Genomic DNA, 24514 nt, shown 5'->3' with positions numbered 1-24514 from the left:
AACTACTCAGAAAAAGCCTGCAGTGGGGCTGTGGCTCAGTGGTAGAGTACTAGCCTTGAGCAATGGAAGCTCAGGGACAGTGAGACTCAAGGCCCTTAGTTGAAGCCCCAGGACTGGCACAGAAATTTTAAAAAGGAAGAAAGAAACAAAATGCTGGACAGAAGAGGAGAGAGAAGACTCTCTCAAGAGCCTTTCACTCTCAGTATAGGGTCCAGAACTATATACAGAAGCTGACAAACTGACCCGGATCTGTACCAGTGCCTTCATCAGTGAAAGACCCATGGAAGAGCTCAGTACTTTCCAATACACAGGGGTGTGTGTGTGTGTGTGTGTGTGTGTGTGTGTGTGCACGGGTGTGCATGTGCGCACATGCACACGCACATGCACGTATGCAAGTGTATGTGTCTCCAAATGTCATTTTGCCATTGTCATTTTACCCTTATTTTTTTGTCGGTCGTGGGGCTTGAACTCTGGGCCTGGGTGCTGTCCCTCAGCTCTTCAACTCAAGGCGAGCACTCTACCACTTGAGCCACAGTCCCACTTCTGGTTTTCTGAGTGGTTTATTGGAGATAAGAGTCTTATGGACTTCCCTGCCCCTGATGGCTTTGAATCATGATCCTCAGATCTCAGCCTCCTGAGTAGCTAGGACTGTAGGCATGAGCCACCTATGCCTGGCTAAATAAGATGTTTAAGCACAAAATTTTTTTTGTCAGTCATGGGGCTTGAACTCTGGGCCTGGGCACTGTCCCTGAGCTCTTCAGCTCAAGGTGAGCACTCTACCACTTGAGCCACAGCTCCACTTCCTGTCATTTTATCCTTTTATGAAGACAATCATTGTACCACTTGAGCCACATCTCCAGCCCATTTCACCACCTTTAAAATACACAGTTCAGTGGCATTAATTATATTCTGATATGCAGCCATCACTGCCCTATATTTCAAACTTTTTAAAAAATCAGACACATGCTCTGTGCCCACTAATCAGTAATGCTGTATGTCTCTTTCACTCCTGGCAGCCTCCCAGAAACTTGATGTCTTTGCCTATTCTCAGTACTTCCTGTAAGTGGGTCATCCTCTACTTGTCCTTTGTGACTACTTTATTTCTTTATCTGTGCCAGTATCAGGGCTTGAACCCAGAGCTAGAGCTCTCCTTTGGCTTTGTTGTTGTTGTTCAAGGCTAGCATTCTACCATTTGAGCTATACCTCTATTTCCTATGACTGGCTTATCTCGCCTAGCACAATTATCTTCAAGGTTCATCTGTGTTGTGATGTATGTATATGAGAACTTCATTATTTTATGTCTGAATAAAGTAGTCCGTTGTTTAGGTATACCACTAAAATGTCCTTTTCATTGAAAGCACTAGAGGATAGTCTTAAAAAACTTCTCCTTTTCAACATTAAAAGTGTTCATGATTATGTCAGTTTGCTGAAATGCTTTTGGATTTCACTTACGGATCAAAGCCAAGTGCGGTCGCCAGGCTCTAGTATCTCCTTTGCAATGCTCTACTTCCTTTTGGGACCATCACCAAAGCCTTGAAACATGTATTCAGTTAGGTGCAAAGGATGCTTGCTGGCAGCTGTCCTGTCTTATTCACATCTCTGGTAACGTGGAATTTCTTATCAAGAGAGACACTATTTCCTTGTTTCTTAATACTAGAGCTTTCTTTGCATGTGAAAGGATGATACAATGGTGAACAGATAGGAAGAAAAGTATACATTATACATAGTGAAATGCAGAAGCACTAAGCACAGGGGACCAGTTAGTTTATCTAACTAGTACATAACTCAAACCCAATACATACTCTGTCCTGCAGAGCTCCTAGCCAGCAGACCTGGACCATTGGTATTTATGAGACCACAGCTTTCATAAATAAAAGCATGATCAAAATAGAAAGTCTGAAGCATTCCAGTCTTTGTATGTCAAAATAGAGTAGAAGGGCAAGTGACATCTCAGATCATTAATCATTTTGGTCTACTTAGAAAATAACTACAAGTTTTTGGGTTTGGTGTTTTGTTTTTGTATTTTTCATGAATATCCTAAGATAGGTCCTAAATCTCCTCAGTGATGAGAGTCCTGGCCATACCTCTCTCTGGAGGTTGGGATGAGTGATGACTATAATGCTATCCATATTTTACAAGGACCAGGAACATACAGGGCAGCATGGGCTTGTGGGAGGCCACGTCATGGGATGTTGCCTAGCTATGAACAACACAGGCCATGGCCATGCTCCTGGAGCGGTGGGGAGAATGGAAGGCCTTTTTTGGGGGGATGGATAGTACTGCAGGTGTGGGAATGATATGAGAGGAGGTAGAAGTAGGGGAAGAAATGAACAAGGAAGAAGGAGGTTGGGGAAGGAGAGGCATTGCTGGTGACAAAATGATGGTGGGTTTAATATGTTGTGTAATTAAAAAACATTTAGAGGCCCTGTTAAGGGAGCTAAGTTAACCTGATATATCTGGGTAAGGAAGTTTACATTCTACTTGTTATTTGTCACTGAATAAGATGTGTTTCTTCTAATGAGAAAATATAACAAAAAAACTTATTATTTTTGTTGGTGTGTACCAATGGGGGGCAATGGGAAGAGATGAGATTTATATTTAAAAATATATATATATATTTATATTTAAATATATATATATATTTATCCTGATTATGATGCATTTGAGAGATTTCATTTCCCAACCCCCAAGTTTCTAACTATGCTCACATGATAGGAGGATATTTATTACTTAACAAGTCTCTTTTTGCAATTTTATTGAAATCTTCTGGCATCTTTCTAGGACTATTTGGAGTATAGATGAACCTAACAAATTAATTTTTTAAATCATACCAAGTTAACTAAAGATATGTAGGATCAGTGGGACTGAGAAAATAGTTTGCTAAAAAAGATTAGGAGTGGGAATATGGTTTAGTGGTAGAGTGCTTGCCTAGCATGCATGAGGCCCTGGGTTCGATTCCTTGGTACCCATAAATTAAAAACTAATAAAAATTTTAAAAAAACTAGTCTAATTTCTGATTGTTCCTTTGGAAGGCTCTCTATCGGATCATGTATTGGCTTTGGGAGAAGGCTATCTTTTTATCAAGGTAAGAACTTGGGAAAGGGGAGGGGAGACATGAAGAAGGAAAAGCTAGCCTCAGTTACTGAATGCTCCCTGTATATTTGGCTCTTTATAGATCTAAGTTTATTGGATATTCATAACATCCAGGGGATGATTTTATTTCATAGCTGAGGACATTAGGTCACAGCATCACATGGATTGTGAAATGGGGCTTCCATGATATGCATAGTGGTTTTACCCCATAATGGTTGTTTTCAGACAGATGTTCCTCTATCCACTTTTCACAGTCAGTAGCGATCCTGCTGAGGTATAAGTGTTGATTTTCAGTGTTTTTTTCCCCACATGTATTAAAGATATGATGAAGAGGATCTCAGTGGGGCTTTCTCTGCTATCTAAAGTAGCACCTCTCCATCAGTCTTTGCTCTCTTCTTTGGCTGTCTTTTCTATATAGGTTTAAGTAAACTGTAAGTTTTATGAGACAAAAGTTTTTCGACACCAGGAACATTTACTGTGCTCAGCTTCTGGCCTGGCATATTGTAGGCTGTCACTAAAATTTGATGGATGGATTTGCTAATGGAAGGCAAAGTTAGATGCTGCCTAAGACTTGGAAGCTTAGCTATTTGCATGGCTTCTTGAGTAAAGAACAAAACCTAAGCCAGCAATTTTATTTATAAAGAAGTAAGAATTGGAGGGGGGTGTTAAAGTTGGAGGCCAGCTAGCTATAAAAGTTTGCAGAGCTCTACCTTTGCAAAGCTCTATCTATCCCAGTGGTGAGATCTGGTAGCATATGGCTGTTCTCCCAGCTGTATGGGACGCACAGTGGCTGGGTGCAGCAGAGCACATCTGGCACGTCTAGTGACATGGAAGCAGGAGTGGGAGGACAGCAGTCCAGGCGAGCCTGGACATAAGTTGAGACCCTGTCTTGAAAACAGCCAATGCAAAAAAGGATTGGAGGTTAACTCAAGCAGTAGAATATATATGCCTTGCAATTGTGAGGTCCTGGGCCCAACAAGCAAAAAGGGCTGTGAAGGTGGATTAGTGGTAGAGTAATTGCCTAGCATCATGAAGCCCTGGGTTGGATTCCTCAGTATCACATAAACAGAAAAATCCAGAAATAGCACTGTGGCCCAAGGGGTAGAGTGCTAGCCTTAAGAAAAAGAAGTTCAAGGACAGAACCCAGGCCCTGAGTTCAAGCTCTAGGACTTGCAAATTTTTTTAAAAAGAGGTTATGGAGATGAACAGTAATGTAAAAGAATGAATTAGACAAGCGTTTTAAAAAATACAGTACAAGCCAGTCACTGGTGCCTCATGCCTGTAATCCTAACTACTGAGGAAGCTGAGATCTGAGGATCGTGGTTCAAAGCCAGCCCAGGCAGAAAAGTCCATGAGACTCTTATCTCCAATAAACCACTAGAAAACTGGAAGTGGCACTGTGGCTTAAGCAGTAGAGCACTCACCTTGAGCTGAAGAGAGCAGGGACAGCGCCCAAGCCCAGAGTTCAAGCCCCACGACCGACACACACACACACACACACACACACAATACAGTACAGCCACTCTGAAATTCAATTCATTGCAGAGAAAACTATTCCTGGTGGGTTTTTTTTTAAATGTGAAATTGTTGTCCTAGCTCCTTTTGTATTTGTACTAAAAAGAACAATACCAAAACAAGACAAAAACCCCAAGCCCTAGGATCAAAGATACAGCTATGGTCCCCTATAAACTAGTTACAAAAGTGCCCAAAGTGGCCATTTTCCTGGATGGCCACTCTTGTGTTATCTGTCATTGACCTGTGACATTTTGTGAAAGGACAGCTAAAAATGGTTTGGCCACACTCGAGAGGCTGTTTCTGCCAGGGCAGGGGTCACCCAAGTGTGGCCGTTGGCAATACCAGGACTTAGAGGAGGCTGCCCACAGCGAGCAGGAGCCAGGTTCTCCTGCCTTCATGCTGCTGGGTTTACTACTTCCAGTTGATTCCAGTAGAATCCAGATGAAGGGCTGGGATTCAAAGAGAATTCTCACTTCTAGACTCTCTGGGGGGATAAAACTGAAATTTGCTTAAAATTCTCATAACAAATGAGACATTCTCCTCACACAGTTTGGGATCCTGTAAACATAATTTGTGTAATTGTGAGTAGAGATTGTATTTAAGAGCCATTGGTATGTTTGACAAGTATTTACTACCTTCTACATGTCTGCTCTGGTTATAGGTGGTTAGACTAGAACACAGGACATAAAAGGCAAACTTCTTTCATGGAAACTGTGTTCTGTCAGAGGAAGCCTTTCTGAAAGAAAGAAGGCAAAAAGGCCGCCATAGGGCCCTTATTTGTGACAGACCCCCAGAACTGCCCACTTGTGCATGTGTAACCACTGGAACTTATAACAGGAAAACTTACGAGCAACCTAAGCACCACTAGAGAAAGGCAGAAATACCTTTACTTATTTATAGTACTCAAATCTCGTGGCTTAATGTGGTGGGGCCAGAAAGGGCTTTAATCCAGCTGTATCACTCACTGGTCTATGCTTAATAGACAGCTTAATAATAGTGCTTATCACCTAGGAAATGTAAAGCCATTCAAACAGTGCTTGGCACAACATAAGCACTTAATGAACAGTAGCTATGTTTATTGCTTGTGAGTAAAGGAGTACTATGTAGATGTTAAAAGGAATGGACTTAGTCTGTATATCAACATGAATAGATCTGTCAAGTGCATAATGCTCCTTTTTTTTTCATTTAACAAATACTTACTGTCTACTATGTTCTAGGCAGTGTTCTAGGTACTTGGGAATCACCAGTGAACAAAATAAAGATCCTGCCCAGGTGGACCTTATATACCAGAGGTAGGGAAATGGATATAAAACATAAGGATAATTTATGTTATGCTAGGAAGTCATAAGTCTGTGGGGGGATGGAAAGTAAAGCATGGGAAAGGGTTTGGGAATTGTCAGGATTAAGGTCTGGAGTTGGTTGACTTGAGCCAGCAAAATGAGTATGAGAAAATATAAATGAGGGTCATCTCTAATTCCTAGATACATGTGCTTGTTAGCTCTTTTGATTTTTCTCCAAAGACTCTTGTCTATGTTAAAAAAAATTCTCTATGACACAACACATAAAAGAAAATGACGAGTACTCCTAAACATGAAGGTGGTTGACTAAGAGACAGAAAGCCTGAAAGGAGCTAAATGAGGAGAGAGAGAGAGAGAGAAAGAGAGAGAGAGAGAGAGTGTGTGTGTGTGTGTGCGTGTGCCTGTACTGGGACTTGAACTCAGGGCCTGGGCACTGTCCCTTAGCTTTTTATGCTCAAGGCTAGCACTCTGCCCTTTGAACCAAAGTTCTACTTCCAGCTTTTTAATGGTTAATTGGAGATAAAAGTCTCATGGACTTTCTTGACCATCTGGCTTTGAACAGTGATCCTCAGATCTCAACCTCCTTATGAATCTAGTTTTTGAAAAAGATTCTAAAGTAAATTTTGGAAATTCAGAATCCTTCAGGGAGAGATAAGCCTAACTACAATGCAGAGACTCAAAAACAGCACTATTGAAGGATAAATTCGCAACTCCTTCAGGGACAGATAAGCATAACCGGAACATAGGAACTCAGACGGTAATGTTATAAGATAAGCAAGAGAACACGTAGAACCAAGGCAGAAATTACTGATCCAATAGAAGAGTTTTTGAGTTGGAGACTCAGAAGTGATACAAATGAATTCAGTACCTAGCCATATTCTGGTAAGACTGTGGCAAAAACTGTAAATGGACTACCCTATATTTCTTAGGACTACTCTATATGTTAGTGTGTGGCAGACGCTGCTTAATTCTATATCTAGAGTTTGCAAGGACTGTTGCCTCCTGCTTTGTAAAGCATGAATGCAAAGGCTGGCCCTGCAGTGGCACTGTGAGGCTCCGTGCGTGGGTGGCCGCTGGCTATGACAGTCCCTGGACTTTAGCTGCATGCTGCCAACATGTGGAGACAGCAGGAGGTGCATTCTCAGCCCTAAACTCAGTTACAACATCACACCCCAGAAACCCACTCCACATCTGAGGTAGAGGATGTTCAGACCAAGGAGTGATTTAAGCTCTGGAAACATGAGTTTCTTTATCATGTAACGGGAAGATTATTTCACAAAATTGCTATGAAAGTTAAAGAGAGATAGCATATGCCAAATTCTTTGTTTAGTGCTTAACACTTTAGATCAAGTTACAAATACATTTAACCAACGTGTGAGGAGGGTGCTGGTTTGGGGGCTAGAACTGAGGATCTGAGCACTTATCCTTAGCTCTTTTGCTGTAGCCCTTGAGCCACAGCGTCACTTCTGGCTCTTTGTTGACTGACTGGCGATGAGTCTCTTGGACTGTTCTGGCTGGACTTGACCACAGACCTCAGGATTATGGGCATAAGCCACCTGCCTCTTGACTAGATTTTATTTTATTATTATTTTTTTGGGTCCGGTCATGGGGCCTGAACTCTGGGCCTGGGCGCTGTCCCTCAGTTCTTCAGCTCAAGGCTAGCGCTCTACCACTTGAGTCACAGTGCTACTTCCAGCTTTTTTCTTTTTTTGCTTATGTGGAGGAATCGAACCTAGGGCCTCAAGCATGCAAGGCAAGCGCTCTACCACGAGCCACCTTCCCAGCCCCTAGATTTTATTTTTAAAAAGTCTACAATACTGCATATAATCAAGAAAACACCAGAAAAGATGTGTTCCACACATCAAGATTGGTGCACCAAAAACTAAAATTCCAGAATAATGGTCCTCAATGTATGCAATCATTTAGTGTTTAGAAAAACAGTTTTTTTTTTTTTTTTTTTTTTTGCCGGTCATGGGGCCTGAACTCTGGGCCTGGGCGCTGTCCCTCAGCTCTTCAGCTCAAGGCTAGTGCTCTACCACTGGAGCCACAGCGCCACTTCTGGCTTTTTCTGTTTATGTGGTGCTGAGGAATCGAACCCAGGGCCTCATGCTTGCAAGGCATGCAGTCTACCACTGAGCTACTTTCCCAGCCCAGAAAAACAGTATTTTGAAACAATGGGAAATTGATAAATTATCATGTTAGTAGCTGGGGACAACCAGGCAACCACATGGGAAAAAAATCAAGTTAGATCCTTAACTAATTAATGCTACATATATGCATAAATTTTAGATGGATAGAGGAGGAATGTAGAACAATACATATTTACATTTTTAGGGTGAGAAAGGATGTTCTAAAGGTACTGTCACAGTTATAAACTAAAAAAATAAAAGATGAATATAAACTGGGTGCTGGTGGCTTATGCCTTGATCCTAGCTACTTAGGAGGCTGAGATTTGAGGATCACAGTTCAAATGAAGCCAGCCTGGCCAGAAAAGTCCATGAAATTCTTATCTCCAATTAGCCACCAGAAAGCCGGAAGTGGTGCTGTGGCTTACAGTGGTAGAGCACTATACTTGAGCAAAAAAGCACAGGGACAGAGCCCAGGCTCTGAGTTCAAGCCTCACAACTGACAAAAAAAAAAAAAAAAGAGAAAGGTAAGAAAGAAAGAGAAAAGCAAAGATGAATATATATGACTAGATAATGTATCTTTGTTAGAAACCAGTTGAAACAAAATGCAAAAGCAATTGATATACTCAGTAAGAAATTAAAATTCAGCAAGAAAGGTATCTACTCATAGTGGTTACACACCTGCAGTCCAGAACATGGGAGGCTAAGGAATGGAGCTTGAGAACTCAAGAGTAGTTTGAGCTACAAGGCTGGTCCCTGTCTCAAAAAAAAAAAAAATCCAAAGGCCAGTGAATCACATCTAATAAAAAAAAAAAAAGAGGAATTTTTGGAGAGAAAACCAACATGTTAATGTTAATTATTTTTAGATGGTGGGATATGGAAACTTTCCTTTTTCTGTATTTGGATGTTTCAAAAATCTCTTCAGTGAGTATATTTCTTTGCTAGGCAGAAAGGAATATATATATATATATTCACATATATTTCATGTATATAAGAATATATGAATATATTCATATACCTCATATGTGTAAGAATATATGTGAGGCCAGGCACCAGTGGCTCATGCCTGTAATCCTAGCTACTCAAGAGACTGAGATCTGAGGATCACAGTTCAAAGCCAGCCCAGGCAGGAAAATCTGTGAGACTCTTATCTCCAATAAACCAGTAGAAAACCGGAAGTGGTGCTGTGGCTCAAGTGGTAGAGTGGTAGCCTTGAGCACAGAAAGGCTCAGGGACAGTGCCCAGGCCCTGAGTTCAAGGCCTAGGATTGGAAAAAACTAAATAAATCTCTTCAGTGAATATATTTCCTCACTAGGTAGAAAGGAATATATAGTCACATATATATTTTCATATATATAAGAATATATGCAAATATATCATATACTTTGAATGTATAAGAATATATGTGAGCCAGGTGTTGGTGGCTCATGCCTGTAATCCTAGCTACTCAGGAGGCTGAGATCTGAGGATCGAGGTTCCAAGTCAGCCTGAGCAGGAAACTCCATGAGACTCTCTCCAATAAACCACTCAGAAAACCGGAAGTGGCGCTGTGGCTCAAGTGGTAGAGCGCTTGCTGAAGAGCTAAAGAGCTGAGAGATAGCCCCCAGGCCCAGAATTCAAGCCCTACAACCAAAAACAAGACAAGACAAAACAAAAAGAACATATGTGAGGGGCTGGGAATGTGGCTTAGTGATAGAGTGCTTGCTTACCTTGCATGAAGTCCTCCCTGGGTTCGATTCCTCAGTACCACATACACAAAAAAAGCTGGAGGTGGTGCTGTGGCTCAAGTGGTAGAGTGCCTTGAACAAAAGAAGTACAAGAACAGTGTTCAGTCCCTGAGTTCAAGCCCCAGGACTGTAAAAAAAAAAAAAGAATATATGTGAATACACACACACACACACACACATATTATTTGGGCTGGGGTTTGAACTCAGGATCTCATGCTTACTCAGCTGTATCTCTACCGCTTGAGCCATGCCTCCAGTCTAGCTTTTTTCTGGTTAATTGGATATATTAATAGACTTTTTTTTGTCAGTTTAGGGGCTTGAACTTGGGGCCTGAGCACTGTCCCTGTGCCTCTTAGTGCTCAACGCTAGTACTCTACCACTTGAGCCACAGTGCTACTTCCTCATAGACTTTTTGCCAGGGTTTGCTTTGAAGCATAATCCTCCCAGCTCAGCCTCCTGAGTAGCTAAGATTACAAGCTATGAGCCATCAGCACCTGAGCAAAAAAGTTAGCATAGCTTCACAGGTACTATTGGCCAAATTTGGGCATCAGAAGGAATAATGATGGTAGGGATTATGAAAAGGGGGACAAGAAAGAAAGCTCTTTTCAACTTCACCGGGTAAATTTAGAAGGAATTATAGAGTAGGATAAATCAGAGTTGTGTGACACCCAAGGCAGTTGTGTGTTTGGACAGAGCTCAGAGCAGTAGATGGAGAGCCGGAGAGCAAGGCGGCTGGAGAATACAATGCTTAGGCTAGCCCCACAGTGTCAAGCCTGCACATGCAAAGGGAGCATGTGCCTTGATAATGGAAAAGCCAAGATGCTGCTGCCTTTTAGCCAAGTGTTCCAACTTAGCATAATGGGGAAGTGGTCCTGTGTCATCTAAAGTACCCCATGTCACCTCTGTACTTTCCAAAAAAGGCCTAACCTGGTCCTTGGGAAGCCATACTAACTAATGTGGACTGTCCACAAAGGGACTCTCAGAATTCACGGCACCATTTATGTTAGGTTTTTAAAAAGAGGTAACCGAGTAAGAACAGCAGCAGCACGCACGTGGTATTCAGGTAAGGGGTAGGTTTATTCAGTAGACCTGCTGGGACCAGGCAAGGTTGGCACTCCACGTGGCTGGGAAAGAGAGAGAGCAAGAAAAGAACAGAGAGAGAGAGCTAGAATAGAACAGAGAGAGCAAGAAAAGAGCAGCAAGAGCAAGAGAGTGAGTGAGAGCAGAAAAGAAGAGCAAGAGCAAGAGAGCGTCTGGGCCTGGGCTAGGCCTTATGTAGGGTATGGGTGGGGAAAGGTGTGGCCACATCAAATTCAGATGTGACCTCAGCGGATGCAGATGTGACCTCTTCCAGGTGTCCCAGTTGCCTAGGTAACGCAGGTACTGGGTGGAGACTTTGCTGCGAGGAGGGTGGAGTCTGCTAGCCATCCAGGGGCGGACCTTACAGAAACGATATTAACAAGACAGTAATCACCAATGTAGTGCTTGAAACAAAATGAAAAAAACTCTTTGGGACCATCAGGGAAATCTTAAAAAATTGTAAAGTGAAACATTGTGCATTCAAGTGGTTTTTTTTTTTTTAATGGGATAATGGTATCATGGTTATACAAGAGAATGTTTTTACTCTTAGGAGAGATCCTGTTTGGTTCCTGATTCAAATAAAACAGCTGTAAGTGAATGCTAATGATGAAGTAGATGGAATGTGATTGGACACATAATGGGAATAGTTGAAACTGGGTCATGACTGCTTGTTATTGTTTATCCTGTCCTGTCCACCTTTACATGTTCGAGAACATGTCAAGTTATATGGCAATGTTGGACATTCTCAGCGAGTGACTAGCTATCTGAGTATCTATTGGTTCTCAGGAAGGAATTACAAAAGAATAGCACGTTGTGAAATCTAGGTTAGTGGTTGAGTTTCTGTCACAGTATTAATTTTAAATGAATTGGGGGTGGGGATCAGGGAGGTGAAGGCTATGTAGAAGTAATTATCTATTTTTCCCCTTTTATTTTCATTCTCTCAATTTCCCTAATGCATGAGGCTCCTGACAACCATAGAGCAAGCTAGTGCTGGGCACTGTCTTCACCTTCTGAAGCTGATGGAATGGTATTTATTTGCTTCCACTTAAGTTTAAGAATCTCAAGGTTGTCTATTTAATCACTTATATTTGGCTAATGGAATGTTTATTGTCCTGCATTGTCAAGATGTAAAGCCACCCCTGCAACCTTAGCATTTAGGTGAAGATAAAACGAGGTTTTGAAAGACAAAAACACAAAACAAGAATCCATGGGGTCACAAAGGTGAATGTTGGATCTCTACAGCCAGAGATTGAGGATGCTAGCAGGTGGTCTTATCCCTGAAGACCCTGAACAACTCAACTTTTACTCTTAAGCCCAGTTTGTAATAAGGAAGAACAGTAGTCCTAGGTTTTGTTTATGCTCCCTAGAAATAAATAGGAATCAAACAAAATCAAATGTGAATTGGAACCCACATGTCTTAAAGCCTTTTCAAAGGAAACGTTAGAAAAAAATAAACTGCCTGTCAATACTAAGGAAAACCCGAGTAGATAAGTAATAGATATAAGAAGAAAAACTCAACTCTAAAAATGTTTACCAAACAAAACAAACCCCATAGGTGATGAACTTGCTAGGAAAACAAATGAAACAGGTTTGGAAGGGACCTCAGATCTGGGACTAAAAGGAAAAATACATTTTGAAATCAGTTTCCATAGTTGCAATATAAGGGAGTTAAGTTATATAGTACAATTTCTTCTCTCAACATAGCTTATGTAGACTAAATGATACTGATGAAAAGAATTTAAAAACTTTACAGTAATCATAAATGTAAAATAGACATACCTGAAATAAAGAATAGAAATAAAACAGTAGAGAAAAAAGAGTAGAATATACATCTAAAAAATGCATCTGGAGCTCCCTTTGTTTTTGTTCCTGAGTTATCTTTGTGACTTTGCCTTGGAGGTTACCGCTTGGACTTAGGACTTGGCCTTTTCTGTTTGAGTAGCTTTAAAATCAAAAAGCAGACATTTAATTTGGAAATGATGAATATTTGTTCCATCCTGTCCTCTGTCTTCTCCCTTCTTTCTTATTACATCTCTGTGGTTGATTTAAAGTTGCCACATTTTCCTTGCTCCTCATTCCATGAAGAAGTAGAAACTATTTTCGTTCACTGCAGGTCAGCAACGCAACTTGTTTTGATACCTAGGATGAGGAAACCACGCAGTGGCTGCTCAGACCCTCTGGTTGTACGACGAAGGGGCCTAGTTGAGCCCTCCCACAAGCCCGCAAGGTGCCTGAGCCAGCAACAGCCATCCCTGCAGAAGCTAGCGAGAGGTTTACCTGGACCCTCTACCCCCATCACATTGTCAGAGGTTGTAGTTGAGCAAGTGACTCAGGCAAGACTATTACAAATGCATTGTTGAGTCTAGCCTAAATTGCTGACGATGAGGATAATTATCAGGAATTATTTTGTTTTTTTTGGGGGGGGAGCAGAACTAGGCTTTGAGCTCAGGGTATTCCACTATGTAAGCCCCCACTCAGTCCATTTTGTTCTGATTGTTATTATTATTATTAATAATAGTTTGTGCACTAGTCCTGGGGCTTGAACCCTGGGCCTGGGTGCTTTTCCTGAGCTCTTCAGCTCAAGGCAAGTGCTCTACCACTTGAGCCACAGCACCATTTCTGTTTTTTTGGTGGTTCATTGGAGATGAGAGTCTCACAGACTTTCCTGCCTGGGCTGGCTTTGAACTGCAATCCTCATACCTCTGCTTCCTGAGTAGCTAGGATTACAGGTGTGGGACTCTGGTGCCTGGCATAATCTTATTTAAGCTTCCTGCAGGTACAAGCCACCACACCCAGCTTGATTTATTTATTTTTGTGAAGATGCAGTTCTCATGAACTTTTTGTCTGGTTTGGCCTCAAGACTGGTCATCCCAATCTCAGCTTCCTGAGCAGTTGGGCATCTGGCTTATAATTTGTTTTTATCTATACCCAAACATTTCTTTGATGATCTTTGGCTCATTTGATATCATTCTTTAGATTTACCTGGTTGTTTTTCTGTAGACCTCTTTGTCAGATTTCTTTAAATCACATTTGAATTCAGTTTCAAATAGGATTTACTATTTTTACTCACAAGCCTTGGTGCTTTTGTTCTTTGTTTTCCATGAAGTTGTTCATGCTATTTATTTCTCTCTCCTTCCTTCTTCTCTTCCTTCCTTCCTTCCTTCCTTCCTTCCTTCCTTCCTTCCTTCCTTCCTTCCTTCCTTCCTTCTTCTCTTCCTTCCTTCCTTCCTTCTTTCCTTCTTTCCTTTTTTCTTTGAAGTATCTTGGAATTGAAACTGACTTTCAGGAATGCTAGGCAAGGGGTCCATTACAGATCACATCCCCAGACCCATCCTTTTCTCCTTCTTCTTCTCTTCTCCTTCTCCTTCTCCTTCTCCTTCTCCTTCCCTTCCCTGTCTCAGACTGGGACTCAAACTCAGCACCTAATGCTTTTGTTCATTGGATAGTGCTGTACCAACTGAGTCCCTGCCCCTGCCCTATTTCATCCTCTCTACTTCTCCAGGAATCCAAGGTTTCAAGTCAAAGGTCTCCTTTAGAAAACTCTTTTTGTCAGAACTTGTTTTTGACTGGAAGTTCTCTTAGTGCTTTTATGGTACAGATTTTCTGTGGTGCCAGGCTAGCAGGGGCCTGGCTCTGTGGGCTCTGAATTATGTTTTTTTGGGGGGGTGTCCGGTCGTGGGGCCTGAACTCTGGGCCTGGGCTCTGTCCCTCAGCTCTTCAGCTCAAGGCTAGCGCTCTACCACTAGAGCCACAGTGCCACTTCTGGCTTTTTTCTTTTTGCTTATGTGGTGCTGAGGAATGGAACCCAGGGCCTCATGCCTGCAAGGCAAACACTCTACCACTGAGCTACCTTCCCAGCCCCAAGGGCTGTGAATTCTTAAAAGCAAATATGATGCTTTGTGCCTTAGCATTTCACATTGCACTTGGCACATGTTAAATTCCTAATAAGTGTTTAATAAGTTCTCTAATTAATAGTCTGAAATATTGTCTTATGGATTATAGTTGCCCAAGGCAGGCTATTGGATTGCTATTTAAATCAAGATCTAGGTCCATTGACATTTCCTCTGTACTATCACACCTGTTAGCAAAGAAAATTTTGTTTGTTTGCCAGTTCTGGGGCTTGAACTCTGTCCCTGAACTTCTTTTTTTTGTTGTTTTTTTTGGTCGGTTGTGGGGCCTGAACTCTGGACTAGGGCGCTATCCCTCAGCTCTCCAGCTCAAGGCGAGCGCTCTACCACTTGAGCCACAGTGCCACTTCTGGTTTTCTAGTAGTTTATTGGAGATAAGAGTCTCATGGACTTTCCTGCCCGGGCTGGCTTTGCACAGTGATCCTCAGATCTCAGCCTCCTGAGTAGCTAGGATTACAGGTGTGAGCCACTGGCGCCTGGCTCCCTGAACTTCTTTTGCTCAAGGCTAGCGCTCTACCACTTAAGCTATAGTGCCACTTCTGACCTTTTCTGTTTATGTGGTACTAAGGAATAAAACCCAGGGCTTCATGCTAGGCAAGCACTTTACCACTAAACCACCTTCCAGTCCTATATTTGATTTGGAATTTGCTTTTTCAGTTCTCTGTGCTGTCTTTTGAAGAATTTTGGCAGATGTTTGTTTACTGTTCCTAACTTACATGCAGGTAAGTTAGACATCTGCTTTTTTGTGGATAAGTTAGATATTAGTTATTTATTTAGTTAGATATTAGTTATTTATAATTTTAATTTATTTTTTGGTGGTTGTGGGACTTCAAACATAGGGCCTGGGCTCTGTCCCTGAGCTCTTTTGCTCAAGGCTAGCACTACCCTTTTGGGCTACAGCTCTATTTCAGGTTTTCTGGTGGTTAATTGGAGAGAAGAGTCTCACAGACTTTCCTTTCCTGGGCTGGCTTTGAACTATAATCCTTAGATCTCAACTTCCTGAGTAACTAGGTTTACAGGTGTGAGCCACCAGGGCCTGGCCATCTGCTTTCTTTTTGTCTTTCATCTCTTATATCCACTGCAATACTTGGAAAGATGACTTCACATACATATGCCAGTGTTTTATTGCTATGGCTTGTAAAAGTATGGGTCTGGGAATTTGACCTCATTGTTATTACTAACAAAACTATCCTTTATTACAAAAAACTTTCCCCATACTTTAACTCATTTGAGTCCTATCAAAAGCTCTGGATAGGAATTTTTAAATTATATTTTATAAATAAAGCCCTCAGAGGTGAGGTCACCTGACTGGATAGATGAAGAGTCAAGAAATGAACCTAGATCTGGCAGAGCCACTCAGGTGTTTTGTCATTGTCTTCGGCTCCTCGTTATTGCTCAATGAAGATAATTCTCTGTGGGGAACAGGAAGGAAAGCTAGGAGTTGAATAGCTTGGCCGCTCTTTGCATTTCCTGCCCTTGTGGTTTTCCAGTCTTTTTTTCTTTCTTCTAACTTGTCACCATCTTGTTCTGAGCATGGCATTTGGTCATGTGTTCCCATTTGCAACTGGACCTGTTAGAAGCTAGTTCTGCTGGTTGTGTAAGGTGCTGCACCAACTATTCTCCAGTTGCACACGATCCACTTCAACCTTTACAGGCGAGGAAAGAAGGCTCTGCACCTCTCCTTGCCCTCAGTCACTACTTGGACTAATACCACCTTCTGTCAATAAACAGTCCAAGATTCCAAGCTGAAGCATCTTGTCTTGGAAGTTCTTTGGACAGAGGTGAATACTCCATTTCTGATTTGCTTATAAGGGGCACTGCATGATGCTTCCCTTTCTTCTTCCTCCCCCTGCACCCCCACCATCCAGTGGTAGTTTCAGATCCAGACCTGGGAGTAGTAGAAGCTAGAAACACATGGGGAATATTGAGATCACCTCCTTCCTTCTCTCGTGCCTTGTTCCATTTGCCTTAGGTGTTATTAAAATACAACCATGTTACCGAGTAAGGTTGCACACATGCATCACTCTTTATCCACATCTCATACCGCAGCAAGAACCAGATGCGTCCTTACAGAGAAAAGAGCTTGGGGGAAATGGGTCCCCAGGACAGGCGAGAGTTTAGGGGCCAAGAGAAGAGCTGCAACATGGGTCAGGGCATGTCTTGGAGGGCCCTGGTGCCTCAAAGAGGCATTGGGCCCTCAGCTCATCCCTAGTTTTATCTTCATTTGGTCGCAGTTGCTGCAGGAGGCGGTGATGGTGACCAGAGTCCTTTCAAGTGTTGACCATACATGGCCACGTCTCAGCCCTCTCCTGCCTCCTGTTCAGTAGTGGTGCCTTCCAGAGACAACAAGAGTGTTTCTCTTTTTAAGTGGGAGTTCAACAACTCAAAAAGCTGGTGGTGTCAGAATTATAAATTACCAAATGCAAAATGTTAGAGATGGAAGGGAATCATTTCTACCACAACCACGCATATATTAAAAGAAATCTTTCATTTCTCCACTTTGCAGACAATTGCAACATGACTTTCCCAGGGCCCTGATTTTCAGCACGGATGATTTTTTCTTCAGGGAAGACGGTGCCTATGAGTTCAATCCTGACTTCCTGGAGGAAGCTCACGAATGGAACCAGAAAAGAGGTGACAAATTTCTTTCCAAACTCCTGGGAAACCTTGTTGAGCCGCATAGACCATAGCTGCCTCGGTATGAATATGTTTATGGAAGGAGTGTAGCCAAAAGTTTCTCCATTCCCCCCACTCTTCCAAGCGGAATGTCAGACCATAACCTCTTTAGATCTTAGGAAAAAGAAAATGACTCCTAATTGTTCTAAAGTAGGTGGCATTGAATTGTGTAATGAGGACATCCTCTAACCAAAACATGACAAAACATGGGTAAGGCTCTCCCTCCTCTGACTGTTACATGTTGTTCACTGTTGTATGACGTTGTATTGCAGCAAGAAAAGCAATGAGGAATGGCATAACCCCCATTATAATTGATAATACCAACCTGCACGCCTGGGAAATGAAGCCCTATGCAGTCATGGTAGGAAGAAGCATCATTCTGAATTTTCAGTCATGGACATTTTGTGAGAAAGTTGAAATGTTTGTTCTTTCCTCTTTTTCTTTCTGATCTGCCATGAGTTGACAGTGACTAATTTTAGTTCTCGCATGGAGCAGGTAAAGAAGTTTTAGTCTTTCTCTGATGTTCAATGAAATCTGCTGAGATGCTAATTTCACTTCAGGGTACAGTTTTTAAAATATTCCTGGGTAAATAGCCCTGGGTCTGAATTCTTGGTAGCTTTTCAGTGTTGGTTCTTTTCTTTGCAGAGGAGCAGCATGGAAACTTGTAGAGAAGAGTGGACTAGCAGGGCTGTGGGTCACACTAGGGAAAGTCTGCCTCGGGCCAGCCAGGGCTCTCAGCTCTGGCTACTGTTGCTGCCTGTGAGTGCCAGGCCAGCGCAACTTTTTATTTTTAAAATGGAATCAACACTATCACCCTATTAATACAATAGAATACAACAGACACACAGCATAGTTGTCCCTTCAGATATTTTTTTTTTCTGGCATCTTCTTGTCTTTTATGCCACTAAATCTTTATAGCCTGTTGGCTATAGAAGGGGGAAGTATAGGGTGGGGCAGGAAGCAGTCATGAGAACACTGTACTGATGTCACCATCTCCACTTGAAGCTGTGGAGCTCCTACACGGGATTCATGGCTCTCTATGTTTAGGTTACATTTTGGGCACAACAGCATTCTTTGGGACATGATTGAATGTAAGAGAAAATGAGCATCAGCTGTGGGGTATTTATGATTGAGAGGCCGCTTGGGTGAGAAATGAACAGGTCTATAAAGAGGGGGATGAATTACAGCACAACTCAAAACCAAATCAGGGATTAACTGAATTTCCAGGAAGCTATTTTACTTTTTGTTTTCTAGATATTTACAGTATTTTTTTTCTTTAGCCACGCAGTTTTTTTTAAAACCAGACTCAGATGGTTTCAAGATATTAGTTGAATCTTTTACTAATTAGAAGTATCCATCAAAGAATGGAAGGGCAACCATAAAGACAATTTAAATGTATGCATTAATTGAGAAAATAATGATTACACATCTCTCTAGAGTGTAGTGAGACTTTTCGGCACATGTATACAATGTGAAATGATCCATTCAGGATATTCAGGTGACATGTATCATTTCTTTGTGAACAGAACATTCAAAATATTCTCTGATTTATATAATACATATTTTAATCACCCTTCTGGGCAACAGTACACCAGAACTTACTCGTCTTCCTATGTATTTATGAGGAAATCTTCTCATTTAGCTCTTTTTGTATTCTGTAACATAATATTCTGTATTTTGTAACACATCAGTGACAAGATAAAGCAGTAGTCAATTTGTGAATACAAAGGATATTTGGATTTTTACAGGAACCTCAAGGAAAGGGGCACAGTATATTGAGCTACAGTAGTAGCAAGGAAAGCTGCTCCTTGAGGGAATATTATGTAAAACATGTAGACATTACCTTTAGTCCATTGACATTCTCACTTCTAAACCAAGGTAGTGACCTTGAGAATTCATCAAGATGGTTTATACCTGTGTTGGGACAGTTTAAGCTAATCCAGAGATCTACTTTTAAAGATGTTCAACTTCTACATACTAGATAAAACCAAAATGTATCATTGGGGACCAGAATATAAAACAAGAGTGATTACATATGGAAATGAACCAGGTGCATTAAGATAAAGCATTGGAGTACTAGCAAAGCAGAAGAAATTTTAGAGAAGATTTGTAGTAAATGTTAAATGGCAGCATAAACATTCCCAAGCATACATACTATGTCTTCAATGTTTTATGTACTTTTGAAAAATCAGGCACTTGAAAATAACTATGAAGTTATATTCCGAGAACCTGACACTCGCTGGAAATTCAACGTTCAAGAGTTAGCAAGGTACTTCTTTGTTTTTCTAGTTCCTCATTATGTATCCTGCTATTTTCAGGTATTTCAGACCGAGCAAAAGAATCTTTTCAGGCTGGAAATGGACTGGTAGTTTTCAGGCCAGAAATGGTAATTCTTGGAAATTGATAACTTTGGAATTATTGATGTGAAGATTTTAGTTTTGGGCCAGTTTTGTAATATAATGCTAAATCTTGGCTTGGACTTGGTCCTTTAAAGGACACTTTAACATTCTGCTAAATTGCTTCTTCATTAACGAGCATTTAAAAGCACCTTCCTCTGCATGGGAATGCACATGTCAATGGTGCTTCTGCCTTTACATCTTTAGATGTTGAACAATGTGGACTCTGTTTACTGTTAGATGCTGCTTCTAATTTATATGCAAAAAAGGAATGTCCAAATAATACTAACTTGATTTTGAATGCATGAATTCTGATAGTCACACCCTGTATTACCTGATATCTGTGTCCATGACTTAAAACAACCAGTTATATCACTGTTTACATTTTAGGAGTAAGGCTAGTTCATCTTATGGTTAAACGCAGATAGCGTTTCCCCAGTCTGTGGATCTCTCCTCACAGGACCGCCTCAGGGTTGTTAAGCCCTAGTTCACGGACTCCATTCTATAATTGTAATTGCGGGTAACTACATTTCTAACTATATTCCCACCAGTTGGTACTTATGCCAGCTAGGACTTAAGATTATTATTATTATTTTGTTGGGCTTGGGCTTGAACTCTGGGATTGGGTGCTGTCCCTTAGCTCTTCAGCTCAAGGTCAGCACTCTACTGCTTGAGCCACAGTGCCACTTCTGATTTTCTGGTGGTTAACTGGAGATAAGAGTCCCATGTACAGTCCTGCCCAGACTGGCTCTGAACTGTGATCCTCAGATCTCAGCCTCCTGAGTAGCTAGGATTACAGGTATGAGGCACTGGCACCCGGTTTAAGGTTATTTTAGTATGCATCTTTTAGCTGTATCAGGGATGGATTGATCTACCTTGATGACCTTGATGCATATCCTTAGCAGGCAAACACATGACTTAAAATCATTCCAGTGTTTGGAGTCTTGAAGCATGTCATTGAGATTCCTAGGAACAAAGCATTTCTAAGGCCAGGCTTAGGCTAGTTTAGAAGGGGGAAGGGCAGCATGAAAAACAGGACTAGGGCCTGGAGGATAATGGAATGGCAAGACAGTATGCTTTTACCAGTTATATCCTGAGGAAAGTGTGTGATATCTATGTAATGCAGGGCTTGTAAATGCAAGGAACCCATCGCAAGATCCTGCCTTAACTAAATACCCACATTTCTTTTCCATGTAGAAGAAACATTCACGGAGTCCCAAGAGAAAAAATACACCGAATGAAAGAACGGTATGAACACGATGTTACCTTTCACAGTGTACTTCATGCAGAAAAACCGAGCAGAATGAGCAGGAACCAGGACAGGAATAATGCATCACCTTCCAACGGCGGAGGATACTGGAATACCTACTCTGAGTTTCCAAACCGGAGAGCGCATGGCGGTGGCTTCGCACACGAGAGCTCCTTTAGCAGAAGGGGAGGCTGTCACCATGGGTATTAGAAGCCCGTCTGACAGCCATGGAGAATTTTCCTAAATAAGTTTTTACTTCGATTTTTGGTATTTATTTTTTGTTCACATTTTAGTCAGAGCTCTAATTCCAGTGTAAATATTTGAACCCCCAAGTTTCTGAGCAGAGGTCATTATATTCATCACCTTCAACACACATTGTTACAGTGCACCCATACGCATGGTCTGAGGCTGGAGAGTCTGCAAGTTGGATTAAAGTGTCTTTCTCCAGGGAGAGAACTGGAAACTAAAATCCAAGAATGTAATCAGTGACATAGGTTCATAAATGAAACCGTGTTTATATACATAAGCTTCAGTACCACTGTCTCTGAAGTAACCCATTTACTATTTCAGGAAATTTCATCTCCATCAGGGAAGTTTGAAAGATGGGGGAAAACAAGAGGCGGAAACTGCTTAGTGCCATTGCTACCTTGATATATTAAAATCCTTAGGACTCTAATGATACTGCTTTTCCTTTAAAAGTAACACCCTAGCAAGTATACACACAAGGGCATTTGTCCTTCAAAGTGGACACTTTGAGAAGCTACTCCTTTATTTTAATGAAACATCAAGGTTAAAAAAACATCAAATCCTTAATAAGGGATACAAGCTACTTAAGGAAACTGAGTATCATTAGGGTCACACCTTTTGTTTAATTGCTTTAGCAGTATCAGACTTAACTTTTGGCTATTGTCTAAGTGTAAGCAAAATAAACCTGCCTTCATAAAACACGTTTTTAACAGGAAATATTAAAACGATTCCTAAAGTTGTGCCTATAAATTTGTATGATTAGTTGGCAAACCAGATGTTTGTATGCAAGGAATGTAGCAGACAAGCATTTGATCCAGTGAGGATGTGTGAAAGCCATGCTCACTGCAAGATGAGCAGTGTTGGTAGTTTCTGCAGTATTATCTGACACAATAGGGTTCCATCACACTCTGGAATGACCCTCTTAGACCAGAACTTAAATTATGAATCCAGGGTAATCCCAACAGGTTCTCATCAAATGTGTGAGGCTATGATAAACAAGACCATGTAGATGTATGCTCTCTTGTTGGCCAACAGCTTCTTTCTAATGTTGTGATATATTATTTTAAGTGTCTTATATAATGGTGCTTTTATGGTTATTAAATTGTATATGGTATTGCATTTATATGGATGTGTCATTGAATTCTTTTAATGATAAAAACATTTGCCTAAATCCCAAGTAATTTAACCACAAAGAAACCACCTTTTCTATACAATAGCTTGTGTGCTAGGTAATTTTTTTTTTAATACTTTTAATGCTTATATAAACCTGTGCACATTAGAAAGATAATTTTTTTTTTGGGTCCGGGCGTGGGACCTGAACTCTGGGCCTGGGTGCTGTCCCTCAGCTCTTCAGCTCAAGGCTAGCTCTCTACCACTTGAGCCACAGCACTACTTCTAGCTTTTTTCTTTTTGCTTATGTGAGGAATCGAACCCAGGGCCTCAGGCATGCAAGGCAAGCGCTCTACCACTGAGCCACCTTCCCAGCCCGAAAGATAATTTTAATTCAACATCCTATTACCTAACATGCAGAAATCTCCTCAAGGGTGGTGGTACAAGGCTATAATCCCAGCTGTGCAGGAGGCAGGCTGAAAAAAGTTAATGATATACCCACTTCAACAAATCAGCTGGCGCTAGTGGTCCACGCCTACATTCCAGGCTATGCGAGAAGTATATGTAGGAGAAAGCATGACATTTTCTGAAAATTAATTAAAAGCAAAAAAGGGCTGGGAATTTGGCTCAACTGGTAGAATGTGCCCTGAGTTCAAATCTCAGTACCATGGGAAAACAACCAATTACCCAAAACAACAACAACAACAAAAAACCCTACTCAACAACTTGAGAAATTAATGAGTAATATAGCTATCATTTTTCTTTATTAATGTTTTTTAAGTTGGCATCTCTTTTGAGTAAGAAAGCTTGGTAGATTAATGTAAATTTGAATGAATCTAAGCTATTAAAGTTTTGCCAAATTCTACATGCTTAAGAATAGCAGAGTGATCCTATGATAGCAATAACCCAATAGTTCTGCTTTCCAGCTCTAGGTGATCTGAGTGTCTTAGTCAATGTGCTTATCGCACAGTCACCTCCATGTTGATGACTCAGCTTGTCTAGGTAGTAGAGGGAAGTGTCACAGCCCAAACTGGGAATTGCCTTTGGCTCCACAGAAGTGAGCAGTCTATAGAGACAGATTAAGTGTCTTGATTTGGCTGGATCTCTGCATATCGTTTGGTTCACTTGGGATATGAGTAACTATCAATGGCTCTGGGCCACAGATCCAAAGCTTTTGTAGAGCCCTGAGAGTTTCCTGCCAACTAAGGGCTCTTCCTAGATGATCATTAAATACTTTGGAAGCATAAATATTAGCTGATTAAATGCTACCAATTTTATCCCACCTAGAAGTGATCTATGTTTTGTTTCCATTCCCCTGGCTTCTGATTGATAAGATCTTATGAATATCCAATACCGACTAGCATTACTTTGTGTATTACTGTCTGCATTACTCAAAGAGCTGGCAAAGAACACTGAACAGAATAGGCTCAATAAGTGATTGTTGAATTATACAGAATGCTTTCACCATTTACCCTATGCCAGGAAATTTCCATTGTGGACTTAATAATCATTAAACTGTCACTTTCAGGGGATAATATAAACACATACTCAAGCTTCACACTTGGTTCATGTAGGTTTGTCTATATAAATGGTATGAATGAGAATGGGGGAGGTAATAGAATTTTTTCCTAGGATCCAAAAAGAGCAGATCCCAAAAAAAGCAGGTTAAATTATAATTCTTCCTAATTAATGTGAAACTCCAGTTATTTTTGGGTCATGGGGCTTGAACTCTGGGCCTGGGCGCTGTCCCTCAGCTCTTCAACTCAAAGCTAGCACTCTACCACTTGGGCCACAATGCCACTTCTGGTTTCGGGTGGTTTATTGCAGATAAGAGTCTCATGGACTTTCCTGCCTGGGCTGGCTTTGAACCATGATCCTCAGATCTCAGCCTCTTGAGTAGCTAGGATTAAAGGCGTGAGCTACCAGTGCCTGGCTTGAAACTCCAGTTTTATTCCATGTAAGAGTGGATCACTGTGTGATTTAGACTTAAATTCATGGATCACAGAGAAGGAAAGAAACAAGTTCAATTTTAAAAGTATTTGTTCTTGGCTTTGATGTTGTTTATAATGAGGTTTGGAAGCACAGGATCA

The 24514-nt window shown here is 41.2% G+C and overlaps 1 protein-coding gene across 2 annotated transcripts in view; it reads left to right on the top strand.

The window, feature by feature from the left end:
- N4bp2l1 (NEDD4 binding protein 2-like 1) overlaps positions 1 to 22437 on the top strand; it is a 28179-nt gene extending 5742 nt beyond the window's left edge. Inside the window, exons 2-6 of one of the 2 annotated variants that reach the window (XM_013027325.1) lie at positions 5826 to 5900; positions 17254 to 17381; positions 17696 to 17784; positions 19616 to 19692; positions 21017 to 22437. In XM_013027325.1, coding sequence (XP_012882779.1) covers positions 5826 to 5900; positions 17254 to 17381; positions 17696 to 17784; positions 19616 to 19692; positions 21017 to 21278 — 631 coding nt within the window. In that variant the 3' untranslated portion in view covers positions 21279 to 22437. The remainder of the gene's footprint in view (positions 1 to 5825; positions 5901 to 17253; positions 17382 to 17695; positions 17785 to 19615; positions 19693 to 21016) is intronic. The other variant, XM_013027326.1, reaches the window with a different exon arrangement.
- The last annotated feature ends 2077 nt before the right edge of the window (positions 22438 to 24514 follow it).

Source organism: Dipodomys ordii, unplaced genomic scaffold, assembly GCF_000151885.1.
Source record: "Dipodomys ordii isolate 6190 unplaced genomic scaffold, Dord_2.0 Scaffold102, whole genome shotgun sequence".
In the NCBI taxonomy this organism is placed as follows: domain Eukaryota; kingdom Metazoa; phylum Chordata; class Mammalia; order Rodentia; family Heteromyidae; genus Dipodomys; species Dipodomys ordii.
Note: the sequence above shows the minus strand (reverse complement) of the source record. Positions and strands in the feature narration are given on the sequence as shown.